The sequence below is a fragment of the Sinohyriopsis cumingii genome, chromosome 13 (assembly GCF_028554795.1).
Source record: "Sinohyriopsis cumingii isolate HCF-2022 chromosome 13, ASM2855479v2, whole genome shotgun sequence".
NCBI lineage: Eukaryota > Metazoa > Mollusca > Bivalvia > Unionida > Unionidae > Sinohyriopsis > Sinohyriopsis cumingii.
The window spans coordinates 39,280,626-39,300,979 of NC_142973.1; the positions used below are offsets into that span (position 1 = coordinate 39,280,626).

The 20,354-nt window shown below is 35.7% G+C and overlaps 1 protein-coding gene across 2 annotated transcripts in view; it reads right to left on the bottom strand.

Moving 5' to 3' along the window:
• LOC149785250 (endothelin-converting enzyme-like 1) overlaps positions 1-15,572 on the bottom strand; it is a 68,720-nt gene extending 53,148 nt beyond the window's left edge. Inside the window, exon 1 of one of the 2 annotated variants that reach the window (XM_089979092.1) lies at positions 14,579-15,572. In XM_089979092.1, coding sequence (XP_089835218.1) covers positions 14,579-15,259 — 681 coding nt within the window. In that variant the 5' untranslated portion in view covers positions 15,260-15,572. The remainder of the gene's footprint in view (positions 1-14,578) is intronic. The other variant, XM_089979091.1, reaches the window with a different exon arrangement.
• Between the last annotated feature and the right edge of the window lie 4,782 nt (positions 15,573-20,354).

Here is a 20,354-nt window from a genome sequence, read left to right on the forward strand (position 1 = left end):
ACTCCAAACCACGTTGACCCAGATCTGATGTCGCATATGGCGCTTGCAGATATGGAGCAGTTAAATTACCAAGAGTAATCAGTATTAAAAAAACAACGCAGATCCTGATCTGCAGGCGCATTATGCGACGGTAGATCAAGGTCTATGTTGTTTGTAGTTCGACTCGACAGTACGCGAGTATATACGGCAGGTCCTTGTTATATTTTTGAAAGATGCTTATTAATTCTGAGTCAAAATATACAGTCTTGTTCTGTTTCGGTGACATATAAGAGATTGTCTTTTTAATAAAACTCAAACACAATTTTTATATGAATGTTTTCTGCATTGAGAAAACAAAATAGAAATAGGGTGTTTCATATATTACGACTGTTCACTTTTGTTTCATTCCCGTAGAAACAATCGAAACTTTGTACAATGTGACAAATTAATAACATATAAGGTTGCCTTCACGTCCATACACGTTGAGTGATCCACATTTAATTTTCTTGGTATGAATTTACCTGGAAAGTCCTCTGGCTTCTGTTGTTTTGATACCTAATTTTCGTGTTCTTGACCGCTGAAGGTCGCCTGTTGTTTTGATACTTATTGTTCGTGTTATTCACCGTGGAAAGTCTTCTGTTGTTTCGATACCTAATGTTCGATGTTCGTGTTCTTGACCGTGGAAAGTCCCCTGTTGTTTTATTACTTAATGTTCGTGATCTTGACTACAGTAAGTCCCTTGTTGTTTTGATACCTAATGTTCGTGATCTTGACTACAGTAAGTCCCTTGTTTTTTTGATACCTAATGTTAGTGATGTTGACTACAGTAAGTCCCTTGTTGTTTTGATGCCTAATGTTCGTGATCTTGACTACAGTAAGTCCCTTGTTTTTTTGATACCTAATGTTAGTGATGTTGACTACAGTAAGTCCCCTGTTGTTTTGATACCTAATGTTCATATTCTTGACAAAGAAAGTATTATATTAGCTTTGCTATGTATTGTAAGTCTTCTGTTGTTTTGATACCTAATGTTTGATGTTCGTTTTCTTGACCGTGGAAAGTCTTTTGTTGTTTCGATACCTAATGTTCGATGTTCGTTTTCTTGACCGTGGAAAGTCTTTTGTTGTTTTGATACCTAATAATCGATGTTCGTTTTCTTGACCGTGGAAAGTATTTTGTTGTTTTGATACCTAATGTTCGATGTTCGTTTTCTTGACCGTGGAAAATCTTTTGTTGTTTTGATACCTAATGTTCGATGTTCGTTTTCTTGACAGTGGAAAGTATTTTGTTGTTTCGATACCTAATGTTCGATGTTCGTTTTCTTGACCGTGGAAAGTCTTTTGTTGTTTTGATACCTAATAATCGATGTTTGTTCGTTTTCTTGACCGTGGAAAGTATTTTGTTGTTTTGATACCTAATGTTCGATGTTCGTTTTCTTGACAGTGGAAAATCTTTTGTTGTTTTGATACCTAATATTTGATGCTCGTGTTCTTGACTATGAAAAGTCCACTGTTGTTTTGGTACCTAATGTTCGATGTTCGTGTTCTTGACCGTGAAAAGTCCCCTGTTGTTTTGATACCTAATATTCGTGATCTTGACCGTATAAAATATTATGTTAGCTTTGCTATATATGTTCGTTTTCTTGACATTGGCAAGCCTTCTGTTGTTTTGATACCTAATATTTGTGTTGTTTTGGTCGTTACAGATTAGTTACCACGAATTCACGAACACTAATGGAGGTCCTACGAATTCGTTGTGTTTGCGGGAAATGGGTGAAGGGTTTACCTTCGAGGGGGTATTTGTTGTTGATATGCGACAGGTATGCAAATCTATGTTGAAGTTATTATCAATATACAGTCCATTCGTCTGAGTTGATTGAGTCGATATACATTATATGATACATATTTTCACCAGTCGGCCAGCTTCATGACACATTTGCCATTGGCGTATGTTGCTATCCTAAGTAGTATCTGCTGTGCCGCTATCTGATTGGATGCAGCCGAAAGTAATTGACCCAATCATAACCTGTGTTACATTTACTTAGGTAGATGGTTAGGAAACATCATAGTTGCCTCTGTATAAATAGATACCATTTGCATATAAGTTTCTTGAGTTTAAAAATTTCATACATATATTAAATTCAAGTCAGTGCGTTTAAAAATCATAAAAGTCGCATTAGTGAATGCCTAATGATCTGTAATGAGCTCTGTGACTGGTAAAATAATGTTGCTTCTTACGGGCACTAACTCTTTCATCTGCAAAAGAGAACTTGTTCAAAACAATGTTTTCGCTAGCTTAGCATACCAAGCTTTGATGTGGAATAAAGTGTATAGAAAATCCTTGGCTAGTGAAGATGTGTGATACGTAACTACGCAAAGCTCGATAGAAAACTTGCTGTAAATTTAGGTTCTAATGCATGTTGTACCCCATTAAAGAAACAAGATTATATTTGATCATAGACCATATTCGGCAACTAAAATGCCCTTAACCAGGAAGGAAACATACACCGTAAAATAATAAATAAGCAAAAAAAGAAATGAAGTATGTTTTATGATTTTGACAGAAAATCGCAAAAATCGGTCTTTGGTGATGACAGCAACAATTGTTATCTCCCTTACAATTACCTCGTCGTTTGATGCAGTGAATAATGGGGTCTTTCTGTTAGGCGCATACTTTTAAAAACAAAGCAGATTCCGATCACTATACCCAGATAAGCTGGATAAGTATCTCAGAGAAATACCTCAATACTATCTTAAGAGTATTACATAACCTCATAATGCGGGCAGTACTTCAATTAGGGTTTACAAATTCAACGTTTACTTAAGGATAATGACATAACTTTAGCCTCAGCCGAACCAGCTAACACATTTACAAGACCAGAATGTAAAAGCTGTCATAATACTCAATCCACAAGCCAGAAATCTTATATATGTTAGTCCGTATCTTCTGTGTTCAGTTTCTTACAGTGATCAAAATTTTATGAAATTGTATCATGTAGGCTGAAGATTGTCGAGATTTGTCGACAGCGCCCTCAGGCGTACATAATATTGCAGAAAAGGGGATTCCGATTGAATGATACGTGATAAAGAAGTTAAACAAGAGCGCGTGATCACTTTGGTTTAATGAGAATCCTCGAATGCTGTCATATTTCATTGTCATCATGTAGTTTATGCATTAAGTAGGTTCAAATCTTTAATTGAAAAACGTATTCGATATAACATACGACTCATTAAAAAAGACACATAGAAGAAGAGGAAGAAGAAGATGAAGAAGAAAACGCAGGGCAATAACTATTAGCCGATATTGTTTTTGTTGGGTTTTTTGTATTACAAAAGGTGTATTATGACTGGTCATTACCTGCGCAGAAAAGAACCTCACTACCGTACTTACATGTTTATGAATAGACTGCATTCAGTTCGTCACAGTGGTATCAAAAGATGAAATTAATTTGAAATTTAAATTCAATGACATGCTTCTGTGTTATATAAAATACCTGAAACAAACTTGAATTTAAAACATACTAAATACATTTTTGTTTTGTACTCGTCAAAAGAGTACTCCCTTAACATTACTGTCGAAATTTCTACCTCCGAGTAGTTTGAACTTTATTTTTCGGGATATATACTGCCGTTCGTAGACTACGTCTGTACCATATGGGGAATATCATCCAATTATACTCCATCAAGAACTGACAAACTCCAAACATGGCTGCGATAATAGTTCTGAAGCTTCCCATCACAAATAAACTCGAATGCTTTGTTGTCACCTCTACAATGGCTACCTATGCCGAAACGTATTCTTTACTTTAAAGGAACCGTATCATACAAGACTCTAAATGATCTTTCTCCAGATTATATCCCTACCCCAAGCGAACTCACATCATCAAATAATGAGCGTAAGCTTCGATCAGCAACTATTAACGAACTTCATTTAGGGATCAAAACTCAACCTTTTCAAAAGCTCTTTTATCGTAATCACCCACCTTCTGGAATTCCTTACCCCGGAGGATACGTAATTCAAATTCCCGAAAGCACCATAAGGAAATTATTTTTTTGACCAGATGGAATGCCTCCCAGAACAGAATTTAATATCATTGTATCCAGAGATAATATGTGCATGTTTTATTCTATCTATGACCTCTGGTATGCTGAAATGTGCACACCTGTTTATATTGTTAACATATGTACCTGTTGACCAGTATAGCCATACATATTAACCCATCTTAAAACTGTCTGAGTACGTGTGGGAGCATACCTGAGTGTGTAAGTGATTTTTTTGACAACATAACCTGTTAAAAAATGAGGACGACGTGGCAGATTGATTTTTCGTAACCAAATTTGTTATCTTCGTTAAATAATAATAATAATAATAATAATAATAATAATAATAATAATAAATAAATAAATAAATAAATAAATAAATAAATAATAATGTATTATTATTATTATTATTATTATTATTACTGATGCTACTACTAATGCCACTACTATTACTACTACTACTACTACTACTACTGTTGCTGCAGCAGGGTCACGGGTGATCCCGATTTCAGTTAGCAGAGCTAGAAAGACGAATCGCTTTAGTTCATGTGAGTATTAAGGGGCCCCGAGTGGCCGAGTAGTCTAAAGCGCTCTCCGTTACGGATCACTGCCATCTCACCTCTGTCTGCGTGGGTTCGAGTCTCGGATTCGGCCAATGTGGGTACGTGAGAAAGCTTGCCAGTAGCTTCTCGAGGGTCGGTGGTTCTTTCCGGGGATTTCCCGGGTTCTTCCTCCACCATTAATACTGGCCGCCATGTATAGCCTATTGTGTGCTGGAAGATGGCGTTAAACCCTACAACAAAATCATGTGAGCATTCAGATAAGAGCTCCATCGAAGATGTTTTTCTCTTCCGAATGAACCTAGCCTGGGTCACAGTCCGGTCAATTTTCATAAAGTATTAGACTTATGGCCTGGGGACATGTGATAATTAAGCGCAGCGCCCTCTGCTTTCCCCTCAGTTCAATGGCTATTTTCAGATTCGATAACGCTGGTCAAATTGTCAATTCTAAAAATACACTCGGCAGCCATTGAACCTCGGAATGTTTGTCATTCTTGCTGAAAACTCTTACACGTCTTTTGCTCTCAATACAACGATTGCAAAAAAAAAAAGAACAAACAAAAATACGCCGACTTACAGAGTACTGTTTGGTTGTTGTACATATCACGACAAAAGCGTAAAACGATTTCAGTGTAATTGAACCGTGTAATCCGATTATATTAAATGAAGCGTGCAGCAGCTTAAAGGCCATGTGTTTAATTGTTCATTAATATGATTAATCAACATGAAAAACACCTCTCGTGTCCCAAGGCGTAGATATCGCCCTAATCTCAATAGGGTGACATTAATTAATGTTAATCTATTTTCGACGGATTATCAGCGGGGGAATAAAAATAATAGCATACATTGGCAACGCAAAGATATATCAACGATTGCCTTGTTCCTAGCCAATCACGGACAGTTCCATTCTTACTTCGGGACCACTTCCTTTTTAATTGATAACTTTGTTACATTTCATTCATTCGTATTATTAACATTGGTACTTGACCGACAGACCTATACTGCAAGAAAGAAGGAGTTTTTGGTCATATACTGGAGTTTAAACCTGTTGGTGTTTGTTTGGTACTTATAGTCCCATGTTCCCAAACCCATTATCTGTCTATATGAAAGTATATAAGGCAACTGGTTCAAACAGTGCACAGCTTTTGGACACAAAACTAATGTCTCATTTTCGGACGAATATTTATATACAGTTAGCAGTAAGTCTGTCAATTTACATGTCTTGTACGTGCACCTGTATCATTTGTTTACCATCAACAGAAACAGACACTTGGCTATTTCTGGCTAACTCCTTCACATCATTTCGTTTGGTTGAATTATGTTTATTGTCTGTCCTAATAGTTTCCCTCTGCGCAATTAATCGACTGTCAGTGTAAATTTAGACCTCTATACATAGCGATTAAATTGGCTTTCAAATGGTGATTTGCGTGTACCTCTACTGGAGAAAATAAAGTGTATTAAATTAATTGAATACAATTTTTTACCCTTTCGTGCAACGGATGGTGCCAAATATTTTAAAAGAAAACATCCATCCATCCATCCATCCAACCATCCATCCATCCATTCATCAAAGACAGTAAGAACTATAACTGCTTCATGTTTCAAACTTTTTTTTTCTCCGAAGGTTTATAAGCCCAAAATATTTTTGTGCACACAAAACTCTATTTTCCCAACATTTTAGCCTGAATTTCCACTGTTCCGAAGTTTCCCATGTTCAAAGAATATTGAATCAATTGCCCGAAGGTTCGATGATTTGAGGGGACATAGCTTCAAAGGAAAATATTTAAAGGTTCACATTTCGGAACGTTCGTTAGTTTAAGGTTATTTGACAACAAGGGTTCATTGGTCCGAAAATAATTGAAAAAGAGTTCACTAGTGCGAAGGGATTTAAAAAAGTTTTCGTTGGTGGAAGATTCAGTACTCCGAATGTATATTTATGGGTCCAAAGTCGTATTAATGATGGCATATTTGAAAGAAGGGTCCTTGGTCCAAAGATGTAACTAGTTTGGATATATCTTAACAGAGGTTAATTTATGCAGTACTAATGCTTCAAATCACTGACATTTTGAAAAAGAGTTCTAAAATAAAATACATTAGACAAAGGAATTTTAAACCATAAAGGTCATTATAAAATTTTACTGAACTCCACCCCCATGAACCCACTATTCTTGTTTTAAAATGGGGTACTAAAACAGAAATGTTACGAATGTACGAACTGGTTCGTTATTAAATTTTTACTTTTTAGCAAACGATTCTCTATTAAATCTGCATTCCCCAATAAAAACGCACAATCAAGAATTTTTACTTTTTAGCAAACGATTCTCTATTAAATCTGCATTCCCCAATAAAAACGCACAATCAAGAAAGAACACAAAATAGTGTAAGGAAACAAAATTCATAAGCATTGAATTTTTTTAAGAGTAATTACGGAGAAAAAAATCGGCGTTTCCATTAGAGACATGCCATTTAAAAGAGCAAGCATTATCTTGTATAATAAAATCACTTCATAATTTAGCCAAATTAGCAAATGACTTTCTAACATAAACTAGCAAAGTAGATATTAAGTACGAAAGCCCACACCCATAGGTAATAAACAAAATGATCAACGAAGAACATCACCATTGATGCAATCAGTTCGTGTGGCGGAGGTATACTGCGGAAGCCCAGAGCTGAAACGAATATTCTAACTTGACCTTAAACTCCGTCACTGGTCTTAACTTTGGGCAGACGGGCTCCAATCTGATACACGAATCATCACCGTCTATCAGAGACACACGTTTGTCGGAGACACACTTTTGTGCAACGTTTCATCAAAATCCCACAACCCATGAACTTCGAACATTGTCCTTAGTGCTGCGGGCCTGAATGTGATAAGAGATACATTGCCTAATTTAGGTACGCAAAGTTTCATTATAATTTCCACGTTGACCTTTGAACCTCGTCTCTGACCTTGATATTGGAACCATGGACCCTGTTGTTCTACACAACAAATCATCTAGTGAATATGCACAATCCTGCAAAGTTTTATTGAAAAGTTATGGATCTGATATGAACATCCCTATATTGACCTTTTAACCACGAATGTTACCTTGACCGTGGATCTGGGTTTGGTAGTATAGTAGATACATATATGTTCCAAGTTTCATCGAGATATCTCAACCCAGTGAAATGTTATTGACTTAACACCAAAAGCGGGGCTGAGTGACTGACAGTGTGTGTGTGTGTGTGTGATTTGGATTGTTAACGTAACTTTCACACGTTTTCAGTCATATCCCTACGATGTCTGCAGTGCAGCAGTTTATAGTGATGTTTAACATTGCGACATCGTGCTGCAGACATTTGGCATCATGTCCAACCCGGTCATAAAATACTGACAGTAGGCCGATCAGTCCTAACACTAACCTCTTAATGCTGTGCGCCAAGCGAGGCAGCTGCAAGTGAAATTTTTATAAGTCTTTGGTATGACTCCGCCGGGGTTCAAATCCTCGACCTCCCGCATCCGAGGCGGACGCTCTAACCACTAGGCCACCGGAGCGGTCGAGTGACGGATAGAAAATCTGACTATATTCCGGCTACCTGAAGGTGGAAGCATAATATCTTCTAATATTAGGGAGGATATGCCGTACTCAGAACTATTATTTTGAGTGCGTTTGAATTAATGAACTGTCAAGACGGTCAAGAGTGGTCCTGGACAATCAGATCTCTTACATGATCAACATTATTGGTGACCACGATATTATAACCAGGGCTATATTATCCAACAGGCACTGTAGATAATGTACATAGGGCCTACGAACACCATGCTATTAAAAAGTGCCAAGGGCCAACAAGGACCTTATAACAAATACATATAAGAAAGTATAGTCTTAAATTACCCGTATATCCCTAAAAGTATGATTATATAATTAAAATAATCAATATCTAATTTTGTAGTAAAGCACAAAAAATGAACTTAAAACATTTATTCTTTTTTCCCAAAAACCATTCACGTCATAAACTGCTAACAGTGGTTCGGTATTTTAGTACTGATGATCGAATATTGAATTCACCGCTACCTTCACATACATGGACTAGACTAGTGTTAATCAAAGGTAGAGTATTAACCTATGCATTTTATTTTTATCAAAGGTCGAGTATCAACCTAGACATTTTATTTTTATCAAAGGTCGAGTATCAACCTAGACATTTTATTTTTATCAAAGGTCGAGTATTAACCTAGACATTTTTTTATATATATCAAAGGCCGATTATTACCCTATGTTGCGAGCATGGGGTCTTTCGTTCCCTATGTTTGTTGTAAGAATTATTATACAAAACCTACGTCATAGGAAATGGTGCTGACATTATAAACTTATTATAAACTTCAAAGCGACCGCACTTGTCAGAATGTATCGATTTACATAGCAGTTACATAGCTTTATCAATGTACATATCATTATCGATTTATATAGCTTTATCAATTTACATAGCATTATTTTCAAAAATAATTTTAATCTCGCAATGTTATTTCTTCTAATATTTTTTAAAGAAGGGCGATACTTATATTTTATCTAAAGTACTACTCCGCTGCCTAACTACTGCTTCTCGACCCCAGCAGTGTTTGTATGGTGGGTGAAAATGTTATTAAGTACATAATGCCTTATTATCACGGTTCAAGTCGTTGTTGTTGTTGTGGGGTTTAACGCCATTTTTCAGCACACGATAGGCTATGCATGGCGGCCAGTATTAATGGTGGAGGAAGAACCCGGGAAAACCCCGGGAAGAACCACCGACTCACGAGAAGCTACTGGCAAGCTTTCTCACATACCCACATTGGCCGAATCCGAGACTCGAACCCACGGTTCATATCACTTATACCAAAAGAGCACTAGTTTTAAGAACGAAAGCGTTAATTTACATATGTGAATATCGTTCAGAATGGTAAAACGAAGTTTGCATTGTATTTGAGACCGAACAAGTTTACGGACAGACAGACGGAAAAACTATTTTAGCCGCTATGATCTTGACATTGGCTTAATCAATCCCAAAATGAATGTTGTTAGTCCTTTCCACAAGAGAAACGTTCCTGTGAAGGAAGAAGGTATGAAATAGCACCATCATTTGCTACATAAACATAATAAATATAAATCGTTATCAAAAAGACATGAAAAGGTTTACTGAAGGACAGAGCTATTTCAGCCGCTGCGCTATGGATCTTTGATGGACCTACCTCCTACCCGAAACCGTACTAATATACACCCCGCCATATGGTCGGTAAATAAAAAGTCAGTCTGAGACGAGTGAAAATTGGCAAGTTGAAAATAAATCATGATAAATTTTGTAAGAGAACTACACGTCCGCAATGGCCTTACGTTAAATATCCATGGAGCTGGTGAACCAACTGTTAAGTGATCGTTTTTCAGTCTTTTAATTGGTGGACATCTGGGACTAGAAATACCCATTTGAAGAGTAACTGAACAGAAAAGGCAATGGATGCACCGCCATCCTTACGATTTTGCAGATAAAAGATAGTAGGGGAAAATAGCAAGAAGGCAACATTTATTTCATTTTTGTCCGTTATTGTTTGTTATGGTTACAGTGGATTCACTGTAAATGGGGTGCTAAAAGTTAAGTAGTATGTAACACATGCATCTTTCCAAGATACTTGCCTTTATGACATGCAGTCCTGTAAAAAACATTGGAAACTCTGTCTTCATCATCTGTGTGTGTATGTGTGCTTCTTTTATGAACATTAAAATAATGTATTGTTTGCACTTCCATTCTGACTTTCCTTGAACTAACCAGGTTTCTTCAGGGAAATGAGATATGATCCAATTAATACAATTTGGACCAATAACCTTTTTTTCATGTTGTTTGAACATTCTGAGTACCTTCGGATCATTATTTCATGTAATGAACCCTCAGACAAAAGACACATTCCCTCCACCCAAAAAATAAATAAATCAAGCAACACTGATTGTGACTCTTCGAACTGATACACCTTTCAACTGGATTAAAAAACCTTTGGGCTAACGCACCTTGGGACTATTGAACTTCAGGTGCATCGAAACCTTTTCTTCAGACCAAGGGACAGTTGGACTCAGGTACCTCCTGACCACTGAACCTTCACAACACTGAACACATCTTTCTGACCAGCAAACCTTTGGACTAACGCACACTTGAACCACTGACCATCAGGGCTATTAAATCCCTCTTTTGGACTGATAACCGTTCGAAACAGTAAACCTTCAGACTATGGTGACGTAATCACTAATAGCAGGTGACTAAAGCTTTTTCTTTAAGGCATTATAGTAATGTATTAAAAGATAAAGGTATTAAATGGATTAATCATCTCTTGTCTGATTATCTAATAAAATCTTTACATGTAGTTATTGGCTATTTGTCCATTTTGCGAAGTGACATATAGGCTGATAACAATCGAAGTTTCAGCCTATTGTCCAGTACGTGACACAAAAATACAATTAGCTATTAGCACGATTCAAACAAGATAAAAATATTCTCGACCCTTAGCGTTTACATCTATACACCTATATTGCCACGCTGAAACTCTATGCATGTATTCAGCCAGCATATATAAATAGACAGATGGATGCATGAATGGATATTTGATCCTGAATAATGGATCCTGCGCAATGTTTATTTATTTTTTATATATATACAATTATTTAAAGGAAAGATGAACAAGACTACGGTGGGGATTATACCGCGTCGGGGGAATAAAAAATTAATTACAGCTTTGTTCCCACAGGTAAGGTAAAATACCTTGCTTGAAAAACATAACTGATTTACCTGAAAAATACAGACAGGTACTGTGTACATTTAGGTCATCCAATTTATCTTTATAATAGTTTAACAATCTATGTGCAGTTTAATAAACACTGACACACTTTCTTTGTTAAAAGAAGTCTTGGACGGAATTCATTTTAAGTTACCCAGATCTTCACGAAGTTAGGTAAATGTACATACCTCCATATATACTTTTTCCCTGGTCATCCTGATAAATACAGACGGAAAGTTTAATTAGTATCAATTATAGGTTGCTTTATTTTAGTCTTTGTGAGCCTTGGGTCAAAATGAATCAATCATTCGTCACCCTCCTTATCAATACTATTTTTCCATCAGTTCTGATTTCCATGTGTCCAAAGACAATTTCTGTCACTCTTTGTTTATTGTAAATATAAATGATTATGCTGCTATTATTGTTTTCTTCCTTGTATTTTCGCTTTGTTTTTATATTGCTGTTTTGTAAATGTCAGCCTTGATATTATATTGTATGTTATTTAGTATATTTATTTGATGTCGTTTCTCATGTGTTATATCATTTTTAGTTGTAAAACCATTTGTCTTCTTTCTGTTTGTTTCCCCTCATGAAAAGAAAATAGTCGAGAATAATAATCAATTTGAATTTGTGTAAAAATATGTAGCTAAGTACACATTTTAAGGGAATGGATTTGTTGTCGGAAAAATTTTGTTCAAACGAAAGGGTCACCTAGACAGTTTTCATTACATAACATGTACAGTTTCAGATTTGTACAACTCCTAAGGTTTCATTAAGTTTTCATTAAATTGTAACCATATACTGAAATGTAGCCACATGTATATAATTTTTCCAGGGAGAAATATACCGATTTTAGATAATGTTTCGTCTGTCTCGGATGTTATCACGAGGCATTTCGTTACCCTGACATCGCCCTCATTCTCGGCTCTCACGTGTTCCCGTTCTGCCGACAGGTTTTTGATGCAAGTGGAAACCCGCGAGAGACGAGAACGAGAGACGAGAGAAAAAGACGATGTCATGTTGCTTCTTGTTTCTTGATAACATCCAGCTCGGACACAACAACACATAACACATTAAGGGGCGTAGAACTGCCTTCTCCTCATGTCTTGAGGTGAATTGACCTAACGACAACGCGCCGACTATTCACAAACATATCATGTTTTATAAAAGTGTACAATTTGTGGTGAAAAAGGTATATATAAATCATCTGTACCGCTAAGTCACCAATCAAACATTTGTCGCAATGGTGAAGAATAGGAACAGTTATATTAAGATGAGTTTATACACAAGCCCGGCACTAGGATATGCGGAGCCCAAGGCAGCATGCAAGACCCAAAGGCAGCAAGCGATGAGCACAGTCCCAAGCACAAAATTGCACTGCGGAGTTGATGTCCTGAAAGCGCGGGGCCCAAGGTGGTTCGCCTTGCCCTAGGGCCGGGCCTGTTTATACACGTTACATATGCAGTAATTTCTAGTTGTCAGTGTTCAGACAGCGAAGAAACAAGTAGTACATGCTGGTTCTATAACCAATGATTCGAAGTCCAATTGATCAATAGTTCAGTTGGTTAACAGTCAGACTGGTTGACAGTCAGGTTGGTTAACAGTCAGACTGTTTGACAGATTGGTTAACAGTCAGACTGGTTAACAGTGAGACTGGTTGACAGTCAGAATGGTTAACAGTCAGACAGTTTCACTGATAGGCAGTAATTCATTGAAAATTGTTCATAATATGATTTGGAAGTAAGAAAGAGAAATCTGAATGATGCAAAAGTATCAGGCAAATTAAATAAAGATTTTGGTCAAATTAAAGGCATCCTGCAACTAACAATACAATCTATGTTAAGCAACCATCTACCGGAAAAAATAGCTTACAAGAACCACACTTATCAACGTCAACCTGCCTCTTCTACATTAATTATTTTTCATGCAACCGGTTTTTTCTTTTACAAGGGGCACTCGAGTGAAGCTATGGTTACTGATATGTATATAGACCTGTCTACCAATAAACACCGTGTGGAGGTTATTACTCGAGCATGTGAGAACCCGGAGCGTCATGTTATTATAGTGTAAACAAAATTTATGACAGATCTTTGTTGAATTTTTCTTCTGAAGATAATGCGGATATATTTTGAAATATTCGTTCCATTCAATTTTTTTAATGATAAAAGGCAACCTCCTCGTCATTTTATCCAATCATGTGATTGGAATGTACCAACCCACATTTCTGGAAAAAAAAAGGTTTGTTGTAGAGTATTCCGTATGTGCAGTTTATCAGAACATGCATAATTTATATGTTCTTAAATCTTTCAATACTACAAACTTTATCGTTTGGAAGTCCTAGTAGATTTAAGCACATCTTTTCGTTAATGGAGCAGATTTTTTAAAATGAAAAATAGTATAAAAATTGAATAGTACTTCCCTAATTTTTAAAATCAAGCATATATGTCGTTTCGTTAGACTTTTTACTAGCACATTTGATATATACGTAGGTGACTGGAATTAAGGTAAGGTCAAGACTGCGGTACAATATAACGGAGGTGAGGGTGGGACAAACTATGAAAATATGCCTGCCATCTTAAAACAGATGGTGTATCAAGCTTAATGAACTTTTCATAGGGAGTAGCCGTCCTAAGTTTGAATCTTCCTCTATTTATTTACGAACTTTTGTAAAATCTTTAAATAGCAGGTATCACCACTAATTTAGGTTAATGTTTTATGGAAGAGTACTAGTTTCAGTGTAATAAAAACCATGCAGTTGGAACGAGGCTGGGAAAATCAACTACCGGACGCTTTGTGATGTGTTTATAATAAGTAGAAGAAATTTTAAAAATGTATTTAGTATCATCACTGAAAAACGGATAAACAAACACTACAATGATAGCTGTAGCAAACAAACATAAACTACACTACAATTACTCCGTTTTTATTTATTTACTATCTATCCCTATCTTCGACCACGAAAGTTATACCATTACTGCTTAAAACAGTGATAGACAGATAACAGAACACCTAGTTCAGAAACAAACTCATATTTTCTAATGATATTTTTGTGCAAATAATCAAATACGCTCACTTGATATTTTAACCCGAATGAGAGTATTCCAACAAAAACCATTTTTATAAGACATACATGTACGCTGTAAAGAAACACATACTACCTATTAAACATATTCACTAGCATTTCTCAGAAACCTAACAACTGATGATAAAAAAATTGTCTTACCTCAATCACCCTCCTTTGAGCACTATAATAGTCTGTGGTGACTCGAAACGTGAAGAGACAGGCTGTCCAAAAGTCCACAGATGCCTTCTGCAGAGCTGTCTGGAAATTCCACGAGGCTTCATTCCAGTTTCCAAGCACATTCCAGCCTCCAACAGGGGCTATCACCTTGTCCAGGAAGGGCTTTCCTCCAGCCGACATCTTTCCATAATCATCCAAACAAGAGTTGAATAGGTCCTTAAGCTTCTTTTCGGACGACCATACAGTATCGCGGATTGGTGGAGATTCCATGAGAGCTCTGAGTTTATCCTCATTGTCGTAGTACAGGTTCCAGAAGACAGTTTTCTGAGAAATTTCCGGATTCAGCGGATTATTTTTAGGAAAATTTCCACAGACGTATTGGTGGAAATTCTGGCATGGATCTGTCGATACATTGAGATTCGCTATTGTGTAGGCCGCAGCTTTGAAACATGGAGGCGAATTACAAGTCGGGCTTGGAACGCCGGGTGGATAAGACGAGCTTCCTTTCTGAGCTCCAAGAAGGATTGCAAGAATTAGGCATACTACAAGAGTAACCGCTGCAAGTCCAGCCAGAATAAGTTCTCTCACTCTGAAAGAGAAGCGACTTATCTGAATTTCAGGCAATATTGGGGATTTATCAAATTCCTTGTAATTTTCTGCCATATTGTCAAAATCTACCGCGGCCGCACCGACGCCTGTTGCTGCGTTGAATTTTACGCCTACTAATACGTTTCCGGTCTGATCATCCGGTGTGCTTATAGCCCTACTGGCACAAGAGACTGCCGTGTGTATATGGTCTGTCACGGCGAGACGGAGCGAGATTTACCTGGCACGAACTAGCGCGTTTCAAATTGAAATCGTTGTTGGGACAGTAGTTATGCCTCAAGTACACATTAACTATTTGATGTTAATGTGATTGCTCTTATGCAAGGCACAACGTGGTAGCACAGTCCAGAATTATTGTATTGTCCCTTCATAAAATCATCTCCAATCGTGGTCATAAATTCTGTCTACTTATACCCCTGCGACAAGTACCAGGTCACGCGAACACTGAACTGAAATCAGGCTGTAGGTGAAAAAAAGGTGACTTAATGGTCAGAACAGGATACGATACAATGGTTCCTACGCAACACACGGTCAACTTGGATATCATGTTCGACGTAGAAATGACCCTTTAGTTCGTTCTTGTTTTTGTGGGTTGAACTGTATATTTCAGCAAACGGTATATGTCGGCTAGTATAACTAGTGGAGGAAGAACCCAGAAAATCCCACTAAGGGCCACTGACCCACGGGAAGCTACTGGCAAGCTTTATCACATACCCACATTAGCCTATCCCGTGGACAGAGGTGAGAGAAAGTGGCAGATGTAGTTGTACCGGTGGTGGCATTAGAAACAGTATTATCGTTAGTAATGTTAGTAGCAGTAGTCGTCGTAGTAGTAGTAGTAGTTTAATCCAACAGCGTAATATGCTTCCATATTTGCAAACACAAATTAATTTAATGTCGAGACAAATAGTTCACGAGTCGCATGAAGCTAAACAAATTTGAAGTCCAATATATCTGTACCTTAACATAAACACATTAATTTAATAATGCAGTATTTTGGGCTCCGATTATGTGTACATTTATCTATGACAAAGTTCGTGTATGGGCGTTCTGTTGCATGTATGCTTATATAAATAAGCAATTGAAACGCGGAGTGAGAACGACGATAACTCTATTATGTATCGATTTAAACCTTAATTGTAGAAGATAAACAACGTATCCAAATACCCAAGTCCTTTTGGAGAAAGAAGACAAAATACTTGTACATTCTAATACAACATACTTGTGCCAGCAGGGAAAATATAAATATACATTTCCTATCCTATACATACTCCAAATATGCATGTATGTATGTATGTATGTATGTACGTACGTACGTACGCACGCACGCATGTATGTATGTAAAATCCATGTCTTTCCCTATCATCCAAAAAATTAATTACGATGTATTACATATTTGAGCAAGCAAATGTTGAAAATAGCGCGTATGATGTAACTCCCCGATCTTTATTTAGAGTATAAGTACTGACAATTTTATTCTGTCAGTGCTTGTGAATTAGGGTCTAACTGTTACTTAGATAAGCTATTTCAGCATTATGTTTCTTTGTTATATCAGGATATGGAGAAAAAAGAAAAAGTCACATACAGGCTGTAAACCTTTCAACTATTCATACAACCAGCAAAATGCACATGTGTGAGAGACAAACACATTTTAGACTATATTTTCTCTGATTTCACACCATATTTACTTAAATATTTTTGTAGCAAAATAGCATAGCCCATGCTTGCCATATTTAAGTTTGAACTTGGGCGGAAAATTTGAACCAACGCAATTCGATGTCAAAATTTCGATCGATCGAGCTCAACTAATTTTGAAGCATGCGTGTGGAAGTACTTAAATCAATTAATAAACGGAGATAAAACTATACTTTTGGTGTACCGGTTCAAACATTCATTGTCAAGAATAAACCAAATTTCTACGTTAATTGTTCGTATATACCATTCTTAGATTTGCAACATACCTACAGAAAGTGCAGCATTCATGTAGGTAACGGTTGATCCCTGCAAATATGTACTATTTTATGTACTACATTAACATGTAATATGTACTTATGTACTTAATATGTAATATATATTATTTTATGTACTTGATACTATTTAATATATACTATTTCATGTACTATAACAATATGGAATATATACCATTTAATGTACTATAACAATATCTAATATGTAATATTTTATGAGACCTCTCCGGTGGTGTAGTGGTTATAGCGTCCGCCTCGGATGCGGGAGGTCGTGGGTTCGAACACCCTCCGAGTCATACCAAAGACTTCTGAAATTGGTACTTGTAGCTACCTCGCTCGGCGCTCTGCATTAGGATGTTAGTGTTAGGACAGATCGGCCCTGTATGCGGGTTGATGCGCTACATATCTGCAGCATGATGCCCCAGTGCTAGACATCATTGTCATCGTAGCGACATGACTGAAAAATTGTTAAAGCTACTTTGAAAATCCAAATCACACACAGACATACTGTTATATATATATATATATATATATATATATATATATATATATATATATATATATATATATATATATATATATATATATATATACATAAATGTATGTATGTATATAATAATAATAATAAACCATTATGAGTATTAATATATACCAAACCCGTACTCTTAGATAAGCAATATGTAATTAATAATATGTAATATGTACTATAATATGTTAAATATACTATTTTATGTACTTAACACTATGTAATATATTCTATAATAATATGTAATATATTGTATAATAATATGTAATATATTCTGTAATAATCTGTAATATATTCTATAATAATGTGTAATATATTCTCTAATAGTATGTAATATGTACTTTTTATGTACTTAATAATATGTAATATATTCTATAATAATATGTAATATGTACTATTTTATGTACTATACTGTTGTGTAATATGTATTATATTATATACACAGAGTAATATGTAATGTGTATTATAACAATATGTAACATGTACTATTTTATGTACTATAATATTTTGTAATATGTATTATATATATTTTATACACTGAATAATATGTAATATGTATTACAATAATGTGTAATATGTACTATTTTATGAACCATAATATTGTATAAAATGTATTCTCTTATATACACTTAATAATATGTAATATATACTATAATAATATTAATATGTACTATTTTTTGTTCTATAATAGTATGTGGCATATACTATTTTATAAACCTTTCTCCGTGCATCTATAGTATAATAACACTGTTTCTAAGTAAGATACAGCATGTGACAAGAGATAGGGTTTTACTTGCCTTAGGTACAATCTGAATCTGTATGCATACTATAGATATACGTTCTTGTATTATCCCTACAATAAATATTCATAAACCGTTTTTTTTTTGTGTTTCGAATCTAGCTGGCGGGGTATTTCTCTTGTACATACACGTTCAACGGCAGATAAAGGAGTCGTAAACGAGCATCAGCAAAAGTTCATTTAGTACAAGAATGGAGATCCCATTTGAAGTACTATATTATTTTTTAATCAGCACAGAAAATAAAGTCGATTATAACAAGATCCCTTTCCCAAGATATTCAATTAAATTCAACTCATTGCATATATTGCTGAAGACATCTATAACAGTGTTTAATTTGACAATAAAATAAACGAACAAATGGAATAGGAAATAATAATAATAATAATAATAATAATAATAATAATAATAATAATATTTAGTGGCAATTTTAGAAGTTTTGCTACGTAGATGTAGAGGAGCAGTCTGGTTTGCAGTTTTCTAACGATTCATGTTCAAAATTAGTTACTTTATTTGCAATACTTGTATTTGTGACATTGAAGCATATAAGGCTATTATTTGAATCGTTATACGGAAATCAAATACTTTTAACAGTAATGCAACAGTAAGGATCTTGCTTAGATGTTTACACACAAAGCATGACAATAGGAAATGTTTTTAGTCATCTGTCTTGTTTTGGGCAGAAATATTCAAAACATAGACTTTTTTCGATTTGGTTTTATCGACTTATTTCAATCCCTCGAGTATATCAGCTAAGCAGAAGACAACGTAGTGATTTTGTGTGATTTCGGTTTTTCATAACATCCAGGTAGTTCGGCAAGCTAATTTGGTTCTCGAACATACCTTTTCTCTTACTTTATTAGACGGCTAAATGTTTTGAATGAGTTACATAGTTTTAGAAAACATGAATTGCTTGAACCAAGATTCCATTATGAGTATTAATATTGACCAAATAGTTACTTTAGGATACTCATATGCTAAGTTTTGGCATACTTACAGCGATGACAATAGCAAAAGGAAGAAGCCCAAGTTCACTTACAGCTTCAATATTACATACACGCTTCAGTGGATCCAGTATAGACAGTAAAAAAATTAATAATTTTGAACTGGTAATATATTGATACTCTAATTGAGTAAGTGTGAGCGAACATCACACTAAGATATGTGTATTGTACAAAAATTCACTATTATTAGTAGGCAGCATAAATATATATTTCAGATTATTGACTCAGTATTAATTACATGTGCTACCTGTGTTTCACGTAGGAGGAGATATTTTAGTGTCAAAAGTGCATCTGAGGTCATACTTGCGATCCTATGTTAACATTGTCTCTAAGTTTAACGCACGAGGAGGCAGTCTGGGGTCGAAAGTGTTCTGGGGTCATATGGAAAGACATTTAATGAAGTTTAATATCCACTCGGAGCCAAAGGTTCTTAGATTATTGAGACCATATTGTTGCCATTTTTATAACGTGTCTAATAGAAGGAGATCATCAACAATGAGAAAATGTGAGATAGGCAGGTCATTAGAAGTTGCTCTTGACAGGAAAAATAAGTGTTGAGGTAATTGAAACGATGTTTAGCAAAATAGGATTACATCTGCTTCCTTGTTTGACACCAGTGTTAGACTTTGTACTTTTCGTATTTCATGTTTCAGGTTCACGACGTCAGAGTAGCTGAATGGGGCTTTCTCGAGTCATACGGGAATGAACATAACATTGTAGGTTTACATTAGGTGGAAATCTGGGGGTCATGCGGGAAATCTTAATTTAAAATTGTCAGTAGGTTTAACATAGGAGGAAACAGTCTGGGGTCAAAAGATTTTCTGGGGTCATACTCGAAATTCAATGTTAAAATGGCCC